The sequence below is a fragment of the Euleptes europaea genome, chromosome 4 (genome assembly GCF_029931775.1).
Source record: "Euleptes europaea isolate rEulEur1 chromosome 4, rEulEur1.hap1, whole genome shotgun sequence".
NCBI classification, from domain to species: Eukaryota; Metazoa; Chordata; class Lepidosauria; order Squamata; family Sphaerodactylidae; genus Euleptes; species Euleptes europaea.
Window position 1 is genome coordinate 123243192 of NC_079315.1, and position 21390 is coordinate 123264581.

The 21390-nt window shown below is 50.8% G+C and overlaps 1 protein-coding gene across 1 annotated transcript in view; it reads left to right on the forward strand.

The window, feature by feature from the left end:
* The window catches only part of TESK1 (testis associated actin remodelling kinase 1), a 42824-nt gene that overhangs the window by 16413 nt on the left and 5021 nt on the right, over positions 1–21390 (forward strand). Inside the window, exons 2-7 of the mRNA XM_056848451.1 lie at positions 11799–11920; positions 14708–14756; positions 14947–15093; positions 15248–15330; positions 16108–16198; positions 16496–16579. Of these exons, the coding sequence (XP_056704429.1) occupies positions 11826–11920; positions 14708–14756; positions 14947–15093; positions 15248–15330; positions 16108–16198; positions 16496–16579 (549 nt within the window). The 5' untranslated portion in view covers positions 11799–11825. The remainder of the gene's footprint in view (positions 1–11798; positions 11921–14707; positions 14757–14946; positions 15094–15247; positions 15331–16107; positions 16199–16495; positions 16580–21390) is intronic.

The following is a 21390-nucleotide window of genomic DNA, read 5'->3' on the forward strand; positions in this document are numbered from 1 at the left end:
TGTGTGTGTGTGTGTGTGTGTGTGTGTGTGTGTGTGAGAAGACAAGCAAGAGAAAGCGGGCACCACACCTGAACACTAAAAATGCTCTGCGGACACCAGTCCATAGAAGCAGCCAGCAGCCTTCCAGCGGGGATTAGCAGACACTTTGGGGGCAGGTTCAGTGTTTGGGATATGACACATTTATTGTTGACCAGCCGCATAAAGCCCCCCCCCCCCAGCTGACTTTGGAGGAGGGGCCTCTGTTGAAGTCTCCCAGGAGCCGGCATCCCAGCCAACATTCAAGGAATGGGGAATCCATGACCTTTTGCAAAAGCTCTTCAATCTTGTCCTGGTGTTTCAGGAAGTCTGACTGCTTTGCTTTGCTGGGAGCGGGTGGGGGTCTGTACTCCTGGGACCGAGTGCAGCTGTCTCCCACTCACCCCACAGCCCACTGGGGGTGTCAAGACATTAAAGCAGAGAGCCTGCTTACAGTTTTCCTTGGGGCATAATGAGGGCTGGAAGCTTGTTGTGACTTTTCAGTGCCCCTGTGAACATCCAAAGAGCCCTGCGGGGTCAGACCAGTGAGGGTCCATCTGGTCCAGCATCCTGCCTTCTCACCCAGTGGCCGACCAGTTCCCCTGGAGGGCCAAACAAACAGAGCGTAGAGGCCGAGGCCTTCCCCTGATGCTGCCTCCTGGCACTGGGTTTCAGAGGTTGACTGCCTCTGGATGTGGAGGTTCCCTTTGCTCACCAAGACTAGTGGCCACTGATGGAGCTCCCCTCCGTGCATCTGTCTGTCCCCCTTTTAAAGCCGCCCCTGCTTGTGGCCTCACCTCTACATCCTCTGGGCAGCTAATTCCACCCCTGAATTACTCGTTGAGTACCCCGTGCATTGTGCGTGTGACCGGCCTCCCACCCAGGGCAGCGAAGAGGAGCGGAGTGCCCCCCCCCAGTCTGCAGGGGGTGGGGGTCTCCAGGAGGTGGCTGGATTGGAGCCCCTCCTCAGCCCCAGAATCCCGGCCTGGAAGGACCCCATGCCCTGAGTGTGTGCAGAGTGCTCTTCAGTCATCGCTGGTGCCTGCCACTTGGCACCGCCTGCCTGGGCTTTCCGGGCTGAGGGGGAGCCCCCGCCCCATTGATCCGTGAAGTGCCTCAGCTGGGGGCCGAGCCGTGAACCGCCTGCGCAGCTCTGACCGGGCCTGAGTGACGGAGGGCTGCCCCCACCCGGTGTCACCTGGAGGCTGATGCCCCGTTGAAGAGCTGGGGTGGGGAGAGAGGTTCCCCTCCTGCTGTCTGCAGCCAAAACACACCCCCAGCCTCCTCCCTGCCCACGCCCTGTGCTGGCGGCCTCCCTGGTCAGGGGCAGAGGCTGGCCTGCTTTGCAGCTGCGTTGACTAAAAAGGGAAAGAGCGGAGAGCTGACTGCAGCGGGGAGGAATGTGCAGCCTCCTTGGATGGCGGAGGGGGTGGAGGAGACGGAGGCAGAAGCAGCTGCCGCTGGGCCTGTGGGTGGCAGCTGCTGTTTTGGGGGGGGGCTGCCCCAGAGGGCCTCTGGCCTAACCCTCCAGAAGGCAGGCTGGACCCTTCTCCCCCACCCCATGGTTAACACCTCCCCACGCAGGATTTGAGTCTGCACCGTGAGCTTATTCTGCAGACGCTGAGCAGGGAGAGGCAGAGACAGACGGGCTCCTCTAGCCCCAACCCCCCCCACGCCACTCCTGAATGGGCTGTTTGCCCCGCTGCCTGCCCCCTTCCGGGAAGCCTTGCCCCCTGAGCCCCTGTAGAGAGAGACGGGGGGGCGTGTGTGGACTCGGAGGGGCGTTGAGCTCAGTGGGATTGGGCCCTGCCGGTTTTCTCAGTGGATGTGGAATGGTCTCCCATAGCCCGGTCTTGTCACATTTCCAAAGCTAAGCTGGGTCGGTTCTTGGATGGGGGCCACCGAGGAAGGCTCTGCAGAGGAAGGCTGTGGCAAACCTCCGATGCTTTATCCCTTGCCTTGAAAGGCCCTTGCTGGGGTCGCCATAAGTTGGCTGTGACTTCACTTCACGGCACAGACGCACACGCTTCACTTGGCAAGGCCTGGACTGGAGGGGGCCACGGGGGGGGGGGGCTGAGATGCATCCCTGGAGAGAAACCCTGACAGGAAGTGGGGGAGCCCCATCCCTGGTGCCCCACAGGGTGTGTTGCCCTGACCCAAGAGATGGCACACAGTGCAGAGGGGGGAAAGGGGGCCCTTCTCTGGCTGGTGGTCCTGGGGTCCCCTCTCCTGCAATGTTTCCGGTCATGCCCCAGGGCCCACTGTGCAGGGGTGGGGACTCCTCCTCCCCCCCTCTCCCGGAGACCAGCCCCGGGTGCCTCTTCCCCGCAACCCCCCAGGTGTCCGAGATCCTCCTGGACCTCTTCGCAGTCATCCTTGGTTTTCACCGTCTCGAATAATTTTGTGTTGTCTGCAGACTTGGCCACGATACTGCTCAGATTGCAGTGAAACAAGGATCCGTTTGCATTTCCCCAACCCTCTTGACTCCAATCCTTTTTGGATGTGTGGTTTTGCAATGTGTTGCTTCATCTGTCCCCTCTGACCCAAGAAAAAATTCGGAAGAAAAACCGTTACATGCCCGGGGTGGTGGTGGCGGCGGGAGAACCCAAACCAGCAAAAAGGAACAAGTTGTCCCTCTGCTGCTTTGCCCTTTTCCTGAGCCCCTGAAGGCCTCTGTGTGTCCCACAGGATGTGGTCCCTGCAGGAGCTGCTCCGGGAGTGAAACGAAATGGACCAGCCGCCCCCCCTTAACCTCAGCTCTCTGCCCCTTTAGAAAAAGTGGAAGGGAGAGAGGAGGATCCTGGCTGTGGAGCGCCTGGGCAGAGGAGGGCAGGGAGGAAGGAGTGCCACTAACTGCGCATGAACAAAGGCAGCACACGCAACCTTATGTAGCTGCATATATATATATATATATGTATATATATATATATATATATATATGTGTATATATATATATATATATATATATATATATATATATATATAATTAGTTTTTATAAGAAAAACAACAAATTATAAATCACATAAAAACAAAAAAATACAAAAATGAAAAAGGAGTACTTATACTACAGTTTTACATCATCTGTTAGCGAACAGCGGCCACGCCAAAGGCTGCCATCCTCCTGGCAAGCAGGCAGGAATTCCACCTGGCCCTTCAGGTGAGCACCATGTGACCATGTGGTGATGCTGCCCTAAGCCCTACCTTGGTAGGGAAAGGACGGGATAGAAATCTAATTTAAAAAAAAGGAATAATTTTAGGAAAGGCTTGCACCTGAAGAGACCTGTGGAGGAGGCAGAAAGCAGAGGGCTGCTTGGTTTTTGAGCGAGGGTTGGAGCTGTGAAGCCGCAGCTGACGTGTTTGTGTTCTTTGAACAGCTGGTGTTCTGCTCCCGGGAATGGCTGTGGCACCCGACGCCTGAAACTTTGGCCGCTTGCCCTGTGGCGCTTAGCCTGGGGCTCGCCCTGTGGCTGGGTCAGAAACGGCAGGATCCGACCCAGGAACCCCCCTGGCATATGGATGGACTGGGACATCAGCTTTAGCTCATCAATCGAGTATCTTCTGGGCCTCTTTTATGGCTTCTTTGGGGTGGACTGGATGTCAGGCTTCCAACCTGTGCTGGGAACTCCTCTACTGGGGTGGGACGTCCAATGCGGGTAGCGGTCCTGTGCAGCTGGGAGATGGAAGGTATTGGGGTGGGGGTCTTGAAAGTTGGACAGTGAGACATAGCGGAGCTTGCTGCTTATCCAACCACCATCAGGACCCCTCTGCGTCTCCACTAATATTATGCAACCCCAGATCAGTAAGGAAAAAAAGCACCCTCCTGGATCTGGCTTGTGTGATGAACTAGGACGATGGGCTGCGTCTCTCTCGGTTACCTCTCCTTGGTTATGCAGCCCTTCGTCAACCCACACCGGAGGTCAGGGAGGGGGGGCGAGCGTCCTCCCCCATGAGTCTTTCCCCTTCCACAGATTCCCAGGGTAAACTATTGCCAGCAAGGATTGTCCACTCCTGTTAGCTTCCAGGGATAGACCTGTTTGTGGGTTCTGTGTATTTTTATGTTTCATGTTCTGTCTGCCTTGAGTTCTGTAAGGTACAAAGGTGGCTAATAAATGTTTGAAATAAATATATAAGGCTCTTTGCAGAAAAGTCTAAGATATGTTCTTTGTTGTGTTTGGGGCCCATAATAATCTGAAGCCCATAGTGGCCCATAGTGGCTGACGACTGTGAAATCCCGAGCCAGCCCAGATAAGACACTGTCCACGTGGATGTTGAAATCATGCCGAGTGATCCATCCTGGTGTCTCTAATGCCAAACCCAAGATGACCCTTGCCAAGGGAGACCACTTGCCCTGGGGGAAGCTAATGTAAGGAGTCAAATCAATGCTGGCAATAGCTTGTAAGGGGAATCTGTGGAAGGGAAAAGAGTCACAAAGGATGATAGATCCCCCCTCCAGTCTTTTGGGGCTGGTTTGATGAAGGACTGCATAATTTGGCAGAGGTAACCGAAATAGAGGTCCTCCATCATTTTCTTCCACCCAGGCCTTGGTAACGCAGGCCAGATCGGTTTTCTCCTCTTTCAGCAGTGAGGTTTTCTTCCTCGCTGATCTGGTGTTACATAACACTGGTGAAGAAGCAGAGGCAGTCGGCGCCCTGGCAACAGCCTTCCTTGGAATGGGGAAAAGTCTGGAAGAGCAGGCGGCCCAGCCACGCCTCACCATCCAGCGTTCAAGACCCCCCATCCCAGTCTCTTCCGGCTCCCAGCTGCACAGGGGCAGAAGCCTCGCTGAACACCCTGCCCAAGCAGAGAGCGGCCCAGGACAGCTAGGAATCCCCCAGCGCTCTCTGTCCAGTCCATCCCAAAGAAGCCATGAAGCAGTCCAAAGTTAGCCAGAGATGAGAGGAGGGGCCGTGGCTCAGTGGCAGAGCTTCTGCTTGGCATACAGAAGGTCCCAGGTTCAATCCCCGCATCTCTAGTTAAAAGATAGGGGATGTAAAAGAACTTTCTCTGCCTGAGACCCTGGGGAGCTGCTGCCAGTCTGAGTAGTCAGTACTGACTTTGATGGCCCCCAAGGGTCTGGATCAGTAGACAGTAGCTTCAGGTGTGTTCCGGAGGCTGAGGAAGAAAAGCTGTTTGGAACACCCCAGCAGGAGAGTGAGTCCCATGTGAGAGCAATGCTACTTCAATGTCAAAGGGGATTATTTTGAGAGGGGCTGTGGCTCAGTGGCAGAGCCTCTGCTTGGCATGCAGAAGTCCCAGGTTCAATCCTCGGCAACTCCAATGAGAAAGGATCAGGTAGGAGGTGATGTGAAAGACCTTTCTCTGTTGGAGACCGTGGAGAGCAGCTGTCAGTCTGCGTAGACAATACTGACCTTGATGGACTGATGTTCTGATTCAGTATAAGGCAAGTCCATGTGGCCAAAGCTGATGTCACAGACCAGCTTTCGGAATCTCCACCCCAATATCTTCCTGTTCCATGGGAACAGAGCTTTCTCTACACATCCTGCTTCAGTACAGAGTCACCCCCAACACCACTCTAGGGGTCGCTTAGCACTCAGCATCCTGTCAACTGTAGGAATGCCAAAGAAGCAGTCCAAGTGAGAAGCAGTGGTTAGCCACTTGTCGTCTCATGACGTGACCAAAATACGACAGCCTCAGTTTAGTCATTTTAGCTTGTAGGGTCAGTTCAGGCTTGATTTGATCTATAACCCACTGATTTGTTTTTTTGGCCGTCCACGGTATCCGTAACACTCTCCTCCAACACCACATTTCAAAGGAATCTACTTTCTTCCTGTCAGCTTTCTTCACTGTCCAGCTTTCACACCCATCCATAGGGAATACGATGGCATGAATTAATCTAGTCTTGGTGGCCAGTGACACATCCTTACACTTCAAAATCTTTTCTAGCTCCTTCATGGCTGCCCTTCCCAGTCTCAATCTCCTTCTGATTTCTTGGCTGCAGTCTCCCTTTTGGTTGATGGTGGAGCCAAGGAATAGAAAGTCTTGAACAATTTCAATTTCCTCATTGTCAACCTTAAAGTTGTGTAATTCTCCTGTAGTCATTACTTTTGTTTTCTTGATGTTCAGCTGTAGTCCCGCTTAGGCAATTTCTCTTTTAACTTTCAGCAGTCATTTCAAATCTTCACCATTTTCTGCCAATAACGTAGTGTCATCAGCATATCTCAAATTATTAATGTTCCTCCCTCCAATTTTCACTCCACCTTCATCTAAATCTAATCCAGCTTTCCTAATTATATGTTCTGCATATAGATTGAAGAGATAGGGAGATAAAATACATCCTTGTCTGACACCTTTGCCAATTGGAAACCATTCCGTTTCTCCATATTCTGTTCTAACTGAGGCCTCTTGTCCAGAGTACAGGTTGCGCATCAAAACGATCAGATGTTGTGGCACACCCATTTCCTTTAAAACCAGCCATAGCTTTTCATGATCCACACAGTCAAAAGCTTTGCTGTAATCTATGAAACACAAGCTGATTTTCTTCTGAAATTCTCTCATATGGGCCAGTAACCAGCGTATATTTGCAATATGATTTCTAGTGCCTTTTCCTTTTCTGAAACCAGCTTGAACATCAGGCATTTCTCGTTCCATATATGGTAACAGCCTTTGCTGTAAGATTTTGAGCATCACTTTACTTGCATGAGAAATTAATGCGATGGTCCGATAGTTGCTGCAATCTTTGATGTCTCCTTTCTTGGGAATTGGAATGTAAATGGATCATTTCCAGTCTGTGGGCCATTGTTTTGTTTTCCATATCTGTTGGCATATTCTTGTCAAGATTTTGATGGACTCGGTTTCTGTGGCTTGGAATAGCTCTATTGATATCCCATCTGCTCCTGGCGATTTGTTTCTCCCGATTGCTCTCAATGCAGCTTTCACTTCACTTTCTAAAACTGTAGGTTCTTCTTCAAAAGATTCTTCTTGGAAAGAATCTTTTATCCTTTCATCTCTTCTGTATAGTTCTTCAGTGTATTGTTCCCACCTTTTCATTATTTTGTCCTGTTCAGTTCATGTATTTCCATGCTGATCTTTCAGCATGCCTAACCGTGCTTTAAATTTCCCTTTGATTTCTTGGATCTTGTGGAACAGATCTCTTGTTCTTCCTTTTTTTGTTGTTCTCTTCTATTTCTTTACACTGGTTATTATAATAGGTCTCTTTGTCTCTACGTGCGAGTCGCTGGAACGTTGCACTTTTGATTCTATTTCTATCACCTTCTACTTTTGCTTCTCGTCTATCTCTGGCAATTTTAAGAGTCTCCTCAGACATCCATCAAGGTTTTTCTTTTCTTTTGGCTACAGGAATAGTCTTTGCACATTATTCCTTGATAATATCTCTAGTTACCACCCATAGTTCTTCAGGTTTACATTCACTTGAACTCAGTAATGCAAATCTGTTCCTTACATGGTCTTTAAACTCTTCCGAAATATTGCTTAGATTGTATTTTGGTGCTATGAATGTTTTGGGGTTTTTCTTAAGCTTTATCTTGATTTTCGATATTAACAATTCATGATTGGTACCGCAGTCGGCTCCTGGTCTTGTTTTGGCCGAGAGAATGGAGCTTCTCCATCTTCTGCTTCCAATTATATAATCTATTTGATTTCTATACTGGCCGTCTGGTGATGTCCATGTATACAATCGTCTATTTGGTTGCCTGAAACATGTGTTTGCAATGAACAGATTGTTGTCTTCACAGAATTCTACGAGGCGTTCTCCTGCTTCATTCCGTGCTCCTAGCCCAAATCTGCCAACAACATTTGATTCTGCTTTGTTTCCTACTTTTGCGTTCCAATCACCTATGATTATCAGCATATCTTGTTTAGGTGTGTGATCAATTTCTTCCTGAACACTGGCATAAAAACTTTCAATTTCTTCCTCATCAGCATCTGTAGTTGGGGCATAAACTTGAATGATGCTTATATTGATAGGCTTTCCCTGAAATCTGACTGATATTATTTGGTCAGACTTTGCATTATAGCTCCTGACTGGAACCACTCTAACTGTTAGAAAGTTCTTCCTAATGTTTAGATGGAAACTCTTTTGATTTAATTTCAACCCGTTGGTTCTGGTCCGACCTTCTGGGGCAACAGAACACAACTCGGCACCATCCTCTCTATGACAGCCCTTCAAGTACTTGAAGATGGTTATCATATCCCCTCTCGGTCTTCTCCTCTCCAGGCTAAACATATCCAGATCCTTCAACCTTTCCTCATAGGACTTGGTCTCCAGACCCCCTCACCATCTTGGTTTCCCTCCCCTGGACCCGTTCCAGCTTGTCTACATCCTTCTTAAACAGCAGTGGCCAAAACTGAACTAAATCCTCCCGAGTGAGGTCTAACCAGAGCAAAGTGATACCATCATTTCGTGTTGATCTGGACACTATACTTCTGTTGATGCAGCCCAAAATCTCATTTGCATTTTTAGCTACTGCATCTGATTCCCAGCAGATGATGAGAATCTCTCTGTCTCTCCTGATATAGAAGGTTTTTCCCAGCTGAAGGGTGGAGGTTCTGGGCCCCAGGCTAACAGCCACACTGCAAGAGCCCGTGTGTTCTCGCCCGATGGAAAGCTTTTTGTGGAAATCATGTGTGGTTTGGGATTCGGCTGTCATCAATATGCTGATGACACCCAGCTCTGTATTTCCTTACCCAAATGGCCCCGCTGTGCTGCAGAGGCCTTAAGCCGCTGCCCGAGTGCTGTGGTCGAATGGCTCATGGAGAACAAGTTGAAACTGAATCCCAACAAGACGGAGGAGATGTTGTCGGGGCAAGTTGAGGTCTGGAGGGACGTTGTGTTCCCTTATTTTGGTGGAGCTCAGCTGTCCCTTGCTGACTCAGCTGAGAGCTTTGTAGCTGCACTGGGACCCAGCATTACTGCTGGAGAAGCCAGTTAATGCAACTGCAAAACAGGCTTCCTTCCCACTTGGCCTGGCCCGCAAGGTGGCCCCTTACCTTGACTCAGATGATCTGGCCACCTGGATCCAGGCCACTGCATCCTTGAAGGCCGACTGTTGCCTGGCGTTTTGCACGGGCATGCCCCTAAAGGAAACCCAGAAACTCAAGCTGTTGCCACAGCTCGGTTATCATCAGAAGTTGGGTGGAGCATTTCCATCACACCAGTTCTGCAGTCACGCTATCGGTTACTGATCAGTTACTGGGTTCAATCCAAGCTACTGGCTATCAGCTCAAAAGCCCTTCATGGCCTTGGTCCCAGGTACCTGCAGGACTACCTCACCTGCTCTGCTCCACCGAATGAGCAGAGCCTTCTGCGGGGCCACCCTGGAAATGGGTAAGATCAGCAATGGCTTCCTTTCTTGTGGCTCCCTCCTTGCCTGAGGAGATCTGGAAGGGTCCCACAATTCTATAATTCTGCAAATTTCATAAAACAGAATTGTTTGGGAGGGAAGTTTTATCAGGGCATTAGAACTGCAGCATAATGGAACCACTCAGGAGGACACTTTTATAAGAGACTCAGACTTTGGCCGTTGCAGTGTGTCTTGTCTGGAGCATCTTGCTTTTTACTTCACTGCCTTCCACCTCTGTCATCCCCTCTCTGCATTGTGACACATCGTGCCTTAGACAGTTTTCTTCCGGCATTGCGGTCTAACTCTGTAATCCCCGTCCTAATGCATTGTTTATTGGATGTCCTGTGTTACCTGACTGAATTGTTTATATATTTTGTAATCCACCAGCGGTGTCAGTGAGAATGGTGGGCTGTAAGAGACATAAATCTTTGCAGATGCAAAACTGCTCATTTTGCATTGTGAGCATATTTGTGGCACTCTCAAAAGAGAGCCTGGCCTGGGTGAAGAATGGGCATTTCAGACCAGGTCCATTCAAGCCCAGTTGGCATCTGTTTCTGCAGTGTGGACGGCATCTCTGAGGGCCGTCTTTTCACCTGGTAGTCCAGGACCCGCCTTCTCCTCCCAAGCCCCTGATGCTCACTGGCACAACCGGGGTCCCCAAGATGCTGCCAAGGAGGGCATCAATTCTGGGCCACTTGTGGGGTGGGGGAGGTAGGAAAGAAGACTGCTCCAGCTTCTGCCAGTTCTGCTGGGCCCCGGCACTGGCTGGGCCCCCTGCCTCTCTTCAGCCCTCTCCTGTTTCCTTTGCACTCTCCCCCACCCATCCTTCTTCATGGTTTGGCCAGATTTGGTAGTTGGTCTAACGCTGGCTCTGTGCACTACAGCCTTTGTCAACCAGGCAAGATCTGAGTGGTGGGAAGGGTTCAGGGAGAGGTGGTGCTGTGGCTCAGTGGCAGAGCCTCTGCTTGTCATGCGGAAGGTCCCTGGTTCAGTCCCCAGCATCTTCAGTTACAAGGACCAGGCAGTAGGTGATGTGAGTGACGCATGCTGGGTCAGCCCTGCTTAGTGTTTGGATGGGAGACCACCAAGGGAGTCTAGGGTCACTGTGCAGAGGCAGGCGATGGGAGACGTTCGTCTGCCTTGAAAACCCTATGGCAGTTATGTCAGACGTAAGGCTCGCAGGCCAGATCCTGGTTGGTTGCCTGAATTGACAGGAAATGCAGGAGTGGGGCTGGGAGTCAGGAGTCTGACGGGCCGGGATTCGTTGAGGCATTATTGCGGGACGGGAATGGGTTGCTTAAAACGGTTCTATGCTGCTTTCCCACCCAAATATGGTTCCCATGGCAGTGAACATTAAAACTTTCCAACAATAAAACAACTTCTAAAATCAAGTATGTATTAAAAATTCAGTGAAAAAATATATAAATTAACATAAAAGCAAAACTAGGGAACAGGGTTACTGACAGTTATTAAGGGTCTGTCAGACAAAACAAAAAAGTCTTAACCTGCTAACAAAAGACCCCGATGGAGGGAGACTGACGATTCTCCCTGGGGAGGGAATTCCAAAATTTTGGTGCCTCGACTGAGAAGGCCCTGTCTTGGGCTGCCCCCCACATCTAGCCTCAGGTGACAGGGGTGACCAAAGCAGGGCCTCCAAAGATGACTGGAGTGGAAGTACGCAGTCCTTAAGGTGTGCTGGCCGTAAGCCATGTAGGGCTTTAAAGGTCAATGCTAGCCCCCTTGAATTGGGCCCAGAAGTGAATTGGGGGCCAGTGTAGATGGAAAAAAGACTGAAGTGATATGGTCCCTATGACCTGCTCCAGTCAACTCTCTGGCCACAGCATTCTGCATCCACTCTAGCTGCCAGACAGTCTTTGAGGGGAGTCCCACATATAGCACATTGCAGTAATCTAATCTAGATTTTACCAGGGCATGTTTCCTGCCCGGCAAGGTCACCAGCTGTAGCAGGTGCAAGGTGCCACTGGCCACCATTGCCACCTGTTCATCCAATCAGAGACCTGGGTCCAGCAGCACCCCCAGGCTACAAACCTGTTCCTTTAGGGGGAGTGCAACAGGACAGGAAATATCCCAGTTCCTGGGCCAGGCCGTCTGCTCACCAGTAGCATCTCCGTCTTGTTGGGATTGAGCTTCAGTTTCTTAGCCCGCATCCACTCCAAAACTGCCTCCAGGTACCAGTTCAGGGTGTCCACCGTCTCCCTGGGATTAGCTGGAAGTGTGAGATTGAGCTGCGTGCCGTCTGCATAGTGGTGGCAACTCAGCCCCAGTCTCTGGATGACTTCTGCCATCCTGTCCTGGGGGAAGATCCTGCCCTAGGTGGGATGAAGCAGCTTGGGCCCCGTTCTGTGTTCTTGTGGGTTGTCACTGCCTGCCTGGGGTGAGTGGGGGGGAAAGAGAGAGATGCTGCTGCTGCCCTCCAGACTCACCACTGTCCTTCCCTACAGGTGCGCCACCGCCAGTCAGGACAGATCATGGTGCTGAAGATGAACAAGCTGATGAGCAACCGAGCCAACATGCTGCGTGAGGTGCAGCTCATGAATCGCCTCTCGCACCCGAACATCCTCCGGTGAGCTGGTGTGTGTGTGTGTGTGTGTGTGTGTATTGGAGCAGTGGGGGCTTACAGCTTGCTGTGACGAGGAGGGGGGGAGATTTGACCCAAGTAAAGAGACAGGAAATGCCCCTCTTCTGAGCTCTTTCTGCCTAAAGAGGATTTCAGATTTCTCATCCCTGCAGTTTTGACTCCCAAGTCCCCATTAAATTTCATTTCTCCCTTGGGCAAATGGATCCTTTCATGCATCTCGGTGCTGTAGAATGTATGCATTTTTCAACATCATTTGTGTGTCAAGTCAGCACTGTGGGTTTAAACAAAGTATATTGTATGCCTAAATTGCATACGGAAAAGCACTAACTAGTCTGCCAAACAACCTATGAGAAGCTGAGCACTGAAGCATCAGGGCTGCTCTCCAAAGCCCCTGCCATGGTGTAAAACCTTCACAACCCTCCCCCCCCAATCTGGGGAGGGCCCCTCTGCAGAGGACTCAAGTGCAAAGTCCTTCATGGTGTAATGAAAGATTCCCCCCCCCCCATCCTACTAGATGATCGGTACTCAACTACTTTGAGGCTTTGCCTGTGCAAAACTGATTAGCAGCGGAGTTCTCCAGGATTTATCGATAAAGGTGATTTACAATCTTTAACTCTGATAAGACAAAAGAAGAAGGGGTATGGTTCAATTCTCTGAACTATTAACCAGCAAACCAGGCAGAATGCCTACAGAAACTTATCTTTTATTGAGAAAAGAAAAGATTAATTTTATTGAGCAAGACAGGAAAAAATACAGGCATGGAAAAGTTAACCCTACAATTCCTGTGAAGATAAATGCTAAAGTTATCAAAGTTCCTGGCATTGCTTAATCATGAAGTATTATTACGTGAAGTAATAATTTTAAAGAGCAAATCAGGTTTCAGATTTTTGTCTCACTGCATTTAGGGATTATCAAAAGGCCCAAGTTACCCTAGCAATCTCACCTGGAGATCTCACCTGTTCTTCTTTTGAGACTTCCAGCCGGAGAAATCTGATTTGCTTGTCACAAGAGTGCATATTTATAGAAAAACGTCAATCATATCGTTCTCTGAATCTTTTTAAAAAAAAATTTCATTATTTTCTTCATTTAATATACCAACATATAAAACAATATCCAATACTAAGATAATAGTAATAATGATAAAAAGAAAAACAAATAATATTACAATTCAACGATAAGGTGACTTCCCCCTCACCCTCTTGCTAAAATTTTTTATTTTGCTAGCGAAACTAATCCCATTGTTATATAACATATATTAATATTATTTTATTTAGTAGGCTATAGATCAGGGATTAGATCAAAAGTATCCTTTAAATGGTCCCATTAAAAATTGATTTTCACAATAAATTCTCCACTCCTCCCATTCCCCCCAAAATTGTACATTATCATTTTGATTTATTAAAGCTGTAAGTTTTGCCATCTTAGTCAGTTCCAGCATCTTATTTATCCAGTCTTTCTTGTCCAGTATCTCTCCAGTCTTCCATTTAGCTGCATAAATCACACGTGCAGCCGTGGTGGCATATATCAAAAAAGTTCGATGAGTAAAAATATTATCTGGTATCATACTTAATAGCATCATTTCAGGTGTTTTAGAAATGTTTTGTTGAAGAATCAACCTTATTTCATTATATATCATCTCCCATAATTTTTTGGCTTTTTCACAAGTCCACCACATATGGTGAAAGGATCCTACTTCTGTATTACATTTCCAACATTTAGGTGACATTGAGGGAAATGATTTTGCTAATTTCTTTGGTGTTAGATACCATTTATACATCATTTTATATACATTTTCTCTTAATAACTGCGAAGATATAAGTTTCAAGTCTCTTGTCCAAAGCCTTTCCCACTTTTGTAACATTATATCATGGCCCAACATTTGTGCCCAACCAATTATGGTAGGTTTTATTCGTTCTTGTTCACAATAGAGTTCTAACAATAGTTTATACATCTTGGAAATAAGATGATCATTTGTATCCAGCAAAAGTTTCTGTAAAGTTGATTTAGTTTTAAAAAATCCTGTTTTCGCATCCTTTAAAAAGACCGAGTTTATTTGATGATACTGGAACCAAGATAATAAATCTTTAACTTCTTCATATTCTTTTAGTGAACATTTTGTACCTTCCCATTTCAAAAGATCCTGATATGTTATAAATTGAGCTGGTCTTAATGGGTGTAATGTTAACATTTCTTGTGATGAGATCCATAACGGGGTCTTTGTTTCTAATAAATATTTATATCTAATCCATATCCTATAGAGGGATGATTTTACCATACGTTGCTGAAATGATGCATGAGTTTTGACTTTATCATACCACAAATATTCGTGCCAACCACTTCTACTATCATAGCCCTCCAGTTCTCTGAATCTGATCTGTGTAATCATGTCAAGATCTCTAGATATCTGATTGGTTATAAGTAAATATGAGATCAGCATATGTGCAAATAAGCCAGTCAACATGTGTATATGAGATACATCTGATACAGCAAGATAAAAAGGCCCGTCTCAGCTCTTAACCTCTATTAAAAAGCAATTAACCAATTTTTTCCTGTAACTGTTTCAACTAACTGTCCAAGATGAGAGTAGCTCTAATTGACAGAGTTCATTGACAGTTGAAAAGTGCCTGTGGACTCTCAGCCAGCTTGCAAACTCAGCAAGGCAAGAGGGGTGACGTCACCTGCCCCTGCTAGAGCAGTCTGCGCTGGGGGTCATTTTGCTGAGGGGTCCCTCCCAGGGCTTGGGTGCTGACCTCTGTGCTCCTTCTGCCCCAGGTTCATGGGCGTCTGTGTGCACCAGGGCCAGCTGCACGCGCTGACCGAGGTGAGAACCGCGGCTGGGCTTTTGGCCTCCGGGTAACCCTGACCGGAACAGGTCTCTTCTGGTGGGGGGGGGGCTGCGGCTGGGCTGGGCTGGGGGACTGGCGGGGCTTCTGGGGGTGAGAAGGGAAGAGGGGTGGGCTGCTGGTGGGGGCTGTGCCCACACGTCTCCTTTTGGGCATGTCTCCCTTTAGTACATCAACGGTGGCAACCTGGAACAGCTACTGGACAGCCCCGTCCCTCTGCCCTGGCCCGTGCGGGGCAAGCTGGCCCTAGACATCGCCCGCGGCCTGCGCTACCTCCACAGCAAGGGCATCTTCCACCGCGACCTCACCTCCAAGGTAAAGCGGCTTGGAACGGTGCCCCCTTTCCTCCTCCTGCCTTCCTGCCTGCTGCCGCCGCCACCGCTGCTGGGCCTCTCCTGGGCAGGGGAGGCTGCTCTGTGGCTGGGGTGGGGGGCTCACGGTGTGGGATTCTCCTTCTCACCCCTCCCAGAACTGCCTGGTGAAATGTGAAGACAACGGCTACACGGCTGTCGTGGGCGACTTTGGCCTGGCTGAGAAGATCCCAACCTACAGGTGAGTCTTGAAGACCCTGACTGTGACAGAACAGCCCCACTGACCCGCAGGCCCTGTTCCCTCTTGCCCCACGAGGGGTCTGGGCACCAGCAGCCATCCGAGACCCTGCCTGGCTACGTGCCCCCCTCTCCCGGCTTTCCCGACCCTTGGTGGATTTTCCTCTCCCTCTTTCGGAAACGTGAAAATGCGCCGTTCATCAGTACATACCCTACCTGATCTTATTCTAAGGCAGGTGCTTTAACTTAGGCGTTAACAGTGTTTTTAAAGCTTCTTGTTTCCTTGGAGTCTCTGTTCAGGCCTGCAGTCCTCCTCCACAGGGCAGTGGCGACCAGTAGGAGCCCAGATGCAAGAGTTCCTTCCTCCTAGGTGGAATCAGCCAAAGTGGCCTTCCCCCTACGTGACAAGGGATTTTATTATCTGTTTGCCCACCCCCCTGCGGGGCCATGAAGCCTTTCTTCCAGTCTCCAGGAAGAGACTTCCTAGCATTTTAAACCTCCCCAGCCTGCGGGGTGAGCTGACCATCTCATGGTCTTTGGCCCGGGAGGCCGTTAGCATTTCTAAAGCCTGGCTAGGTGCGGCTTGATTTCCCCCTTCCTGCCTGTTCTCTCCAAAGAGACAGAAAATCTCTTTCAAGCTAAAGGCAAAGGTTTCGTGCAGCCCAAACCTCCGAAGTAAAGCGCAGGTCTCCCTCCAGACTGCCCCCAGCCATCTTGCCTTCCCCCCATGGCAGCCCCTACCTAGGGGGGCTCCGCACTAATGTCTCTTTTTCTCCCCCAGTGAGACTGGTGAAAAGGAGCCCCTGGCCGTGGTGGGATCCCCATACTGGATGGCCCCCGAGGTTCTGCGGGGGGAGCTATACAATGAGAAGGTAATGGGGAAGAGGGGCAGGGAGTGCCTCCCCCGTGGTTGTGCTAGCCTAGTTGTGGACAGAGGTGCTTTCTGGGGTGATGGGGGCAAGATTTGGGCCTGACTTGTCAGCGTGAAGGGGCGGCTGGGGGGGCAGAGCTGCTTTCCCACTTTCTCTGCTCTGGCTGGCTCTCTATGGCACCTTCTGCTGGGGGGGGCAGGAGGCTGGGGCTGCAGAGGAGGGAGGCCAAGGGGTGGGCTCTGTCCTGCTCTCCACATGGGGGGCCTGGCTCACAGCCTCCTTCTTCCCCCCGCCTAGGCGGATGTCTTTGCGTACGGCATCATCCTCTGTGAGATCCTTGCCCGGGTGCCGGCTGACCCAGACTACTTGCCCCGCACAGAGGTAAGACCCTCTTCCGGGGCCCTGGCTGTGCCTGGCGGTCAGGTGGCAGCCCCCCTGCCTTGGCTGGCCCCACAGTGTTGCTTGCTCTTTGTAAGGCAACCGCCTGTGCTGTGGGCTTGGGCTGGGTCCTGACGCCCCCTCCCATGAACCCAGCCCCATGGAGTTGCCTTGAACAAAAGTCCCCCAGGCCCTGCAGCCCTTTCCAGGCATGGAGCCTTTGTGAGGGAGTCTCCCGGGGGACAGGGAAGAAAAAGTTCTTCATGGCTCTGTTGTCCTGAAGATGCCACCTTTGGGCAGTTCATACTCGGTCGTCGCTGAGCTTGCCCAGGAAACTTGGTGAGCCCCTCTTGCTTCTCTGCAGCCGGGGAGGGCAAGATCTGGTGCCCGGCCCGGAGGCTGTTCAGGATGGCAGAGTGGGGGAAGGGGGAGTGTGCATGGCTCCTCCCTCCCCCTCCCCCAGAAAAGGCTGGCCCCCAGAGATCCAATCCTAATGTAGAGAAGTGCCATCCAATTACTCCTTCCTCCCCAGGAGAGTTAGGCAGGCACTTAATTACCGTTTGCCAGGAGAGGAGGGAGAGTGATTGGTACTCCTTCCCCTCCTGTGGGACGGTCCCTGCAGGGAACTCCGGAGGACGTGGCTCACCCAGCAGAGAGGTCGTTGCCTGTCTGGGAATGTGAAGACTTGATTGACTGCTGAACCTGGAAGAGGTTCTTGCCTGTTGAGTCAAGAGAGAGCCGAGAGGCCCTGGGGGGCCCTGGGGCTGGCTGTCAGATCAGAACAGATCAGACCAGATCTGTTCTTGTTGGGCAGGTAGAGGTAGATGTTCCGGATGTTCAAATGCATGGCTAGATTCTGAAGAGGCCTTAAGAGATATTGACGTGGATGGAGCTCCAGGCTACATAGCAGCATGGTTGAGGCCCCACGGCTGAGTGCCCAAGAGGAGTGGTCACCTTGGATTGGTTGTGGGTTCCTCCAGCCTGCGGAATGACTCACCCAAACAGATGTGTGTGTGTGTTGTGCTTGGTCTTGTCCCGCTGGAGGATCCATGCGTGGAATGAGCTAATGCGGGGAGAGAGAGCAGGGCTCTGAGTAGCTGGTCCCTCCTGCCTGATGCAGAGTTCTGAATCTCCTGCAAACGTGGCTCATTCTCATGAACACATGAAGCTGCCTAATAGTCAGTCAGACCCTTGAGGATCCATCAAGTTCAATATTGCCTACTCGGACTGGCAGCGGCTGCCCAGGGTCTCAGGCTGAGGTCTTTCACATCCCCTACTACTGGATCCTTTCAACTGGAGATGCTGGGGATTGTACCTGGGACCTTCTGTATGCCAAGCAGAGGCTCTACCACTGAGCCACGGTCCCTCCCCTGCCCTGTCATCAGTGGAGTAAATTGTCAACAGCAAGTTGTAAGCCCCTTTCTGTGCACACTACAGTGCTCTGCTGTGAGAATTAAAGACAGAATTGTTTTTTTTCATAAATATTTTTTATTGATTTTAAATTAAAGTGGGATACAAAAAAAAAGGGTGGGGAGATGCAAAGACAGAATTGTAAAGCACTTTGTACAGCGGAAGCTTCACTTGACTTCTCCCCAGTCGAGGGAAATTAACACAAGAACCCGACAGTGAGGGTCCGCCTAGTCCAGCGTCTGCCACAGCAGCCAAGTGGTTGCCCCAGAGGGCCAAACAAACAGGTCACGGAGGCTGACTGATGCTGCCTCCCGGCACTGGGATCCAGAGATTTCCTGTCCCTGAATGAGGAGGTTCCTTTTAGTCACCACGGCTTGTAGGCTCTGATGGGCCGCTCCTCCTCCATGGATCTGTCTAATCTTCCTTTAAACCAGCCTGTCCTCCTGGCCAGAGCTACCTTGATGTGCGGAGAACTCCACAATTTAGTTACTCTTTGAGTAAAGAAGTATTTCCTTTTGCCTGTACTGAAACAATTTGCCAGCAATTTCATTGGGTGCCCCTGACTTCTAACAGTTAGAGCGGTTCCTCAATGGAACAGGCTTCCTTGGGAGGTGGTAGCTCTCCTTCCCTGGAGGTTTTTAAGAAGAGGTTGGATGGCCATCTGTCAGCAATGCTGATTCTGTGACCTTAGGCAGATGATGAGAGGGAGGGCATCTTGGCCATCTTCTAGTCACTAGGGGTGTGGAGGGGGGAGGAAGTTGTGAATTTCCTGCATTGTGCAGGGGGTTGGAGTAGATGACTCTGGTGGTCCCTTCCATGACTTGTGTTACACACTGTGAAATACTACACTGCTCAGAATGCACAACAATATTGGTGGTTTTATTTTCAACCCTTTCCTAACAATCCCCAACATTGAGTTTGCCTTTTTCTCTGCTGCCGCTCACTGAGCTGGGCCCTTCCACTGAGCTGTCTGCTACGACCCCTGGGTCTCTTTCCCTCTCAATCCCAGTAAGTTCAGATCCTGGTAGCCTGTACTTGAAGTTTGGATTTTTTTGTCCCAATGTGTATCACCTTACATTTGCCCACAATGAACCTCATTTGCCAGGTGATTGCCCACCCACTCAATTGAGAGAGACCCTCACGTAGCTCTTCACTATCATCCTTGGTTCTCACCATCCTGAATAATTTGATATCGTCTGCAAACTTGGCCATTACGCTGCTCACCCTCAGTTCCAGATCACTGATGAACAAGTTAAGTAGCACCAGTCCCAATAACCTATAAGAGAACCGGTCCTCTCATCCCATGACTGCTAAGCTTACTCGGGAGTCTTTGGTGAGGGACCTGCTCTAATCCTTTCAGAAGTCCCAGTAGATCAGGGGTGGGGAACCTTTTTCCTGCCAAGGGCCATTTGGATATTTATAACAGCATTCGTGGGCCATACAAAATTATCAACTTAAAAATTAGCCAACCAAGCCCCAAGTAGGCAGCTGCCCCAGATGACCCCCCTGGCACGGGCAAGCAGGTAGGCATCCAACCAGTGGCGCACTCACCCACCTGGTGGCACAGGATGGTCTGTTGCACCAGCCGAACATAGCCATCCAGCCACACACCAGAGTTGCTCCTGCTCTGTATGGTCGGGGCCGGATTCTACAGCCGGCTCCTGCTACCTCCACCTGCAGGGATGAAATGAGGACACACTGGCTAAGAACTCCCCCCCCCCCGCACTCATTCTGGCCCTGCCCCCTTTAACTCCTCCATTGTCGCCACTTCCACCCCCAGCCCTCTTGTAGTACAGAGGGAATGCGTTTCTCCATGGCCCAGATGGGAAAGGGTTAACACAGTTTCTTGGGCGGTCCTAGCAGCTCCATAGCTAAGGGCTGTTCTGCAAGGGGGTGGGGAAAGGTTCCGTTTCTTGGCAAAACAAACTCACATCTGCCTTGAATAGAGGCTCTTCCTGTCTGCGGGAGGGGGCGGATCACCACTCTTAGATCCTTCTGAGCTAGAGATCTGCCAGGACCCACGAAGGGCCAGACCAAATGATTTCGAGGGCTTTAAACGCCCCCGGGCCTGATGTTCCCCACCCCTGCAGTAGATAATGCCTGGTGGGTCACCCTGATCCACATGCTTGTTAACCTGCTCACACCACTTCCAAAAGTTGGTAAGGCAGGAGAGCCCTTTGGATGGTATGAAATTCTGTGGAATGGTCAAGCGAGCCCTCCCGCCTCCCCAGGGAGATTTTTCCTGTGTTTCATGTGGGGAGAGACCTGGGGTTTGGCTGGTGGCTGAGGGGAGGGCCCTGCGCACGAGTCCTCCAAAGGGGGTTGTGGCTTGTTGGTTTTTGCGGCAGCTGCCGTCGGCTCACCCAGCGGAGCACTGGCTTGGTGCTGGGTTGTGGCCTCGTGGGTGCAGGCCGGTGACATTTTAATAATACGTTAGCACGTAGGGCGTCATTAAGGCAGGGCGGAGAGCACCGGTGTTTCTGGAGTGACTGGTGGCAGACCCAGAAGCCTCTTGGTGCTTCCCAGAGCCCGTGTCAATCTCTCACCTGAGATATCTGGGTTCAGGAAACTCACCCTCACGGACCTCCTCGCAGGGTTGCTGTGAAGATAAAACAAGGAAACTATGTTGGTCACCCTGGAGGCAGGATGGGGTGAGCTTGCTCCAGAGGCCAAGCATGAGGAGAAGCTTGCCTGGCCGTGCGGAGCGGAAAAGAACTGGGAGAGGCAGAACTTTCCCTGCCCCCCCCCATCCACCAGCTGTCTTGAATGAGCCTTCTTTGGCCGCCACTGCCCAGAGATCTGGGGCGTGGGGGGCTGGTAGAGGTGCTGCTTCCGCCTGGGCTCTCAGAGGGATGACGTGCTCCCATGTGAACCTCAAGCCCCCCCCCCCCGCCCCTCAACAGGTATAGAGAGATGTGACTCGAGCTGTTCCTGGCCTCCCGGTGGCTTCCCTGGCGTGGCCGGTGTTTGCCCGTGCCCCACACAGCGCTTGGCAGGCATGCAGAGGCGGCTTCGGGAATACTTGGCTCCGGTTTCAAGCTGGCCCTTCTTGGGGGAGTTGACAATGCACACCGGAAAGACCAGCCAGGATTTTTTTAAAATTATGGGTTTGAGCCGCATGTTGCAAAGTTCATGTAAGGGACCCATGGCTGAGGAGTTCCACCATGGGAACGTCTTCAGCCCTTACGTGGCTGGGCATGGAGTTGAGGCGTGGCTCTGATCCAAAGGCTTTGTACTGTGTGAACGGGACCTTGGGTGGAATCCCCTCCCCTGCCCCCCCCATTGGTACTTGGCTTGATAATCAGAAGTCGGGCTGTGGGGGGGGAGGGGTCAGCAGTTGCTGCAGTGACCATGCCCCCCCCCCGCACTGCTTGCTTCTGTCCCCAGTGAGTGTGCAGCTGGTC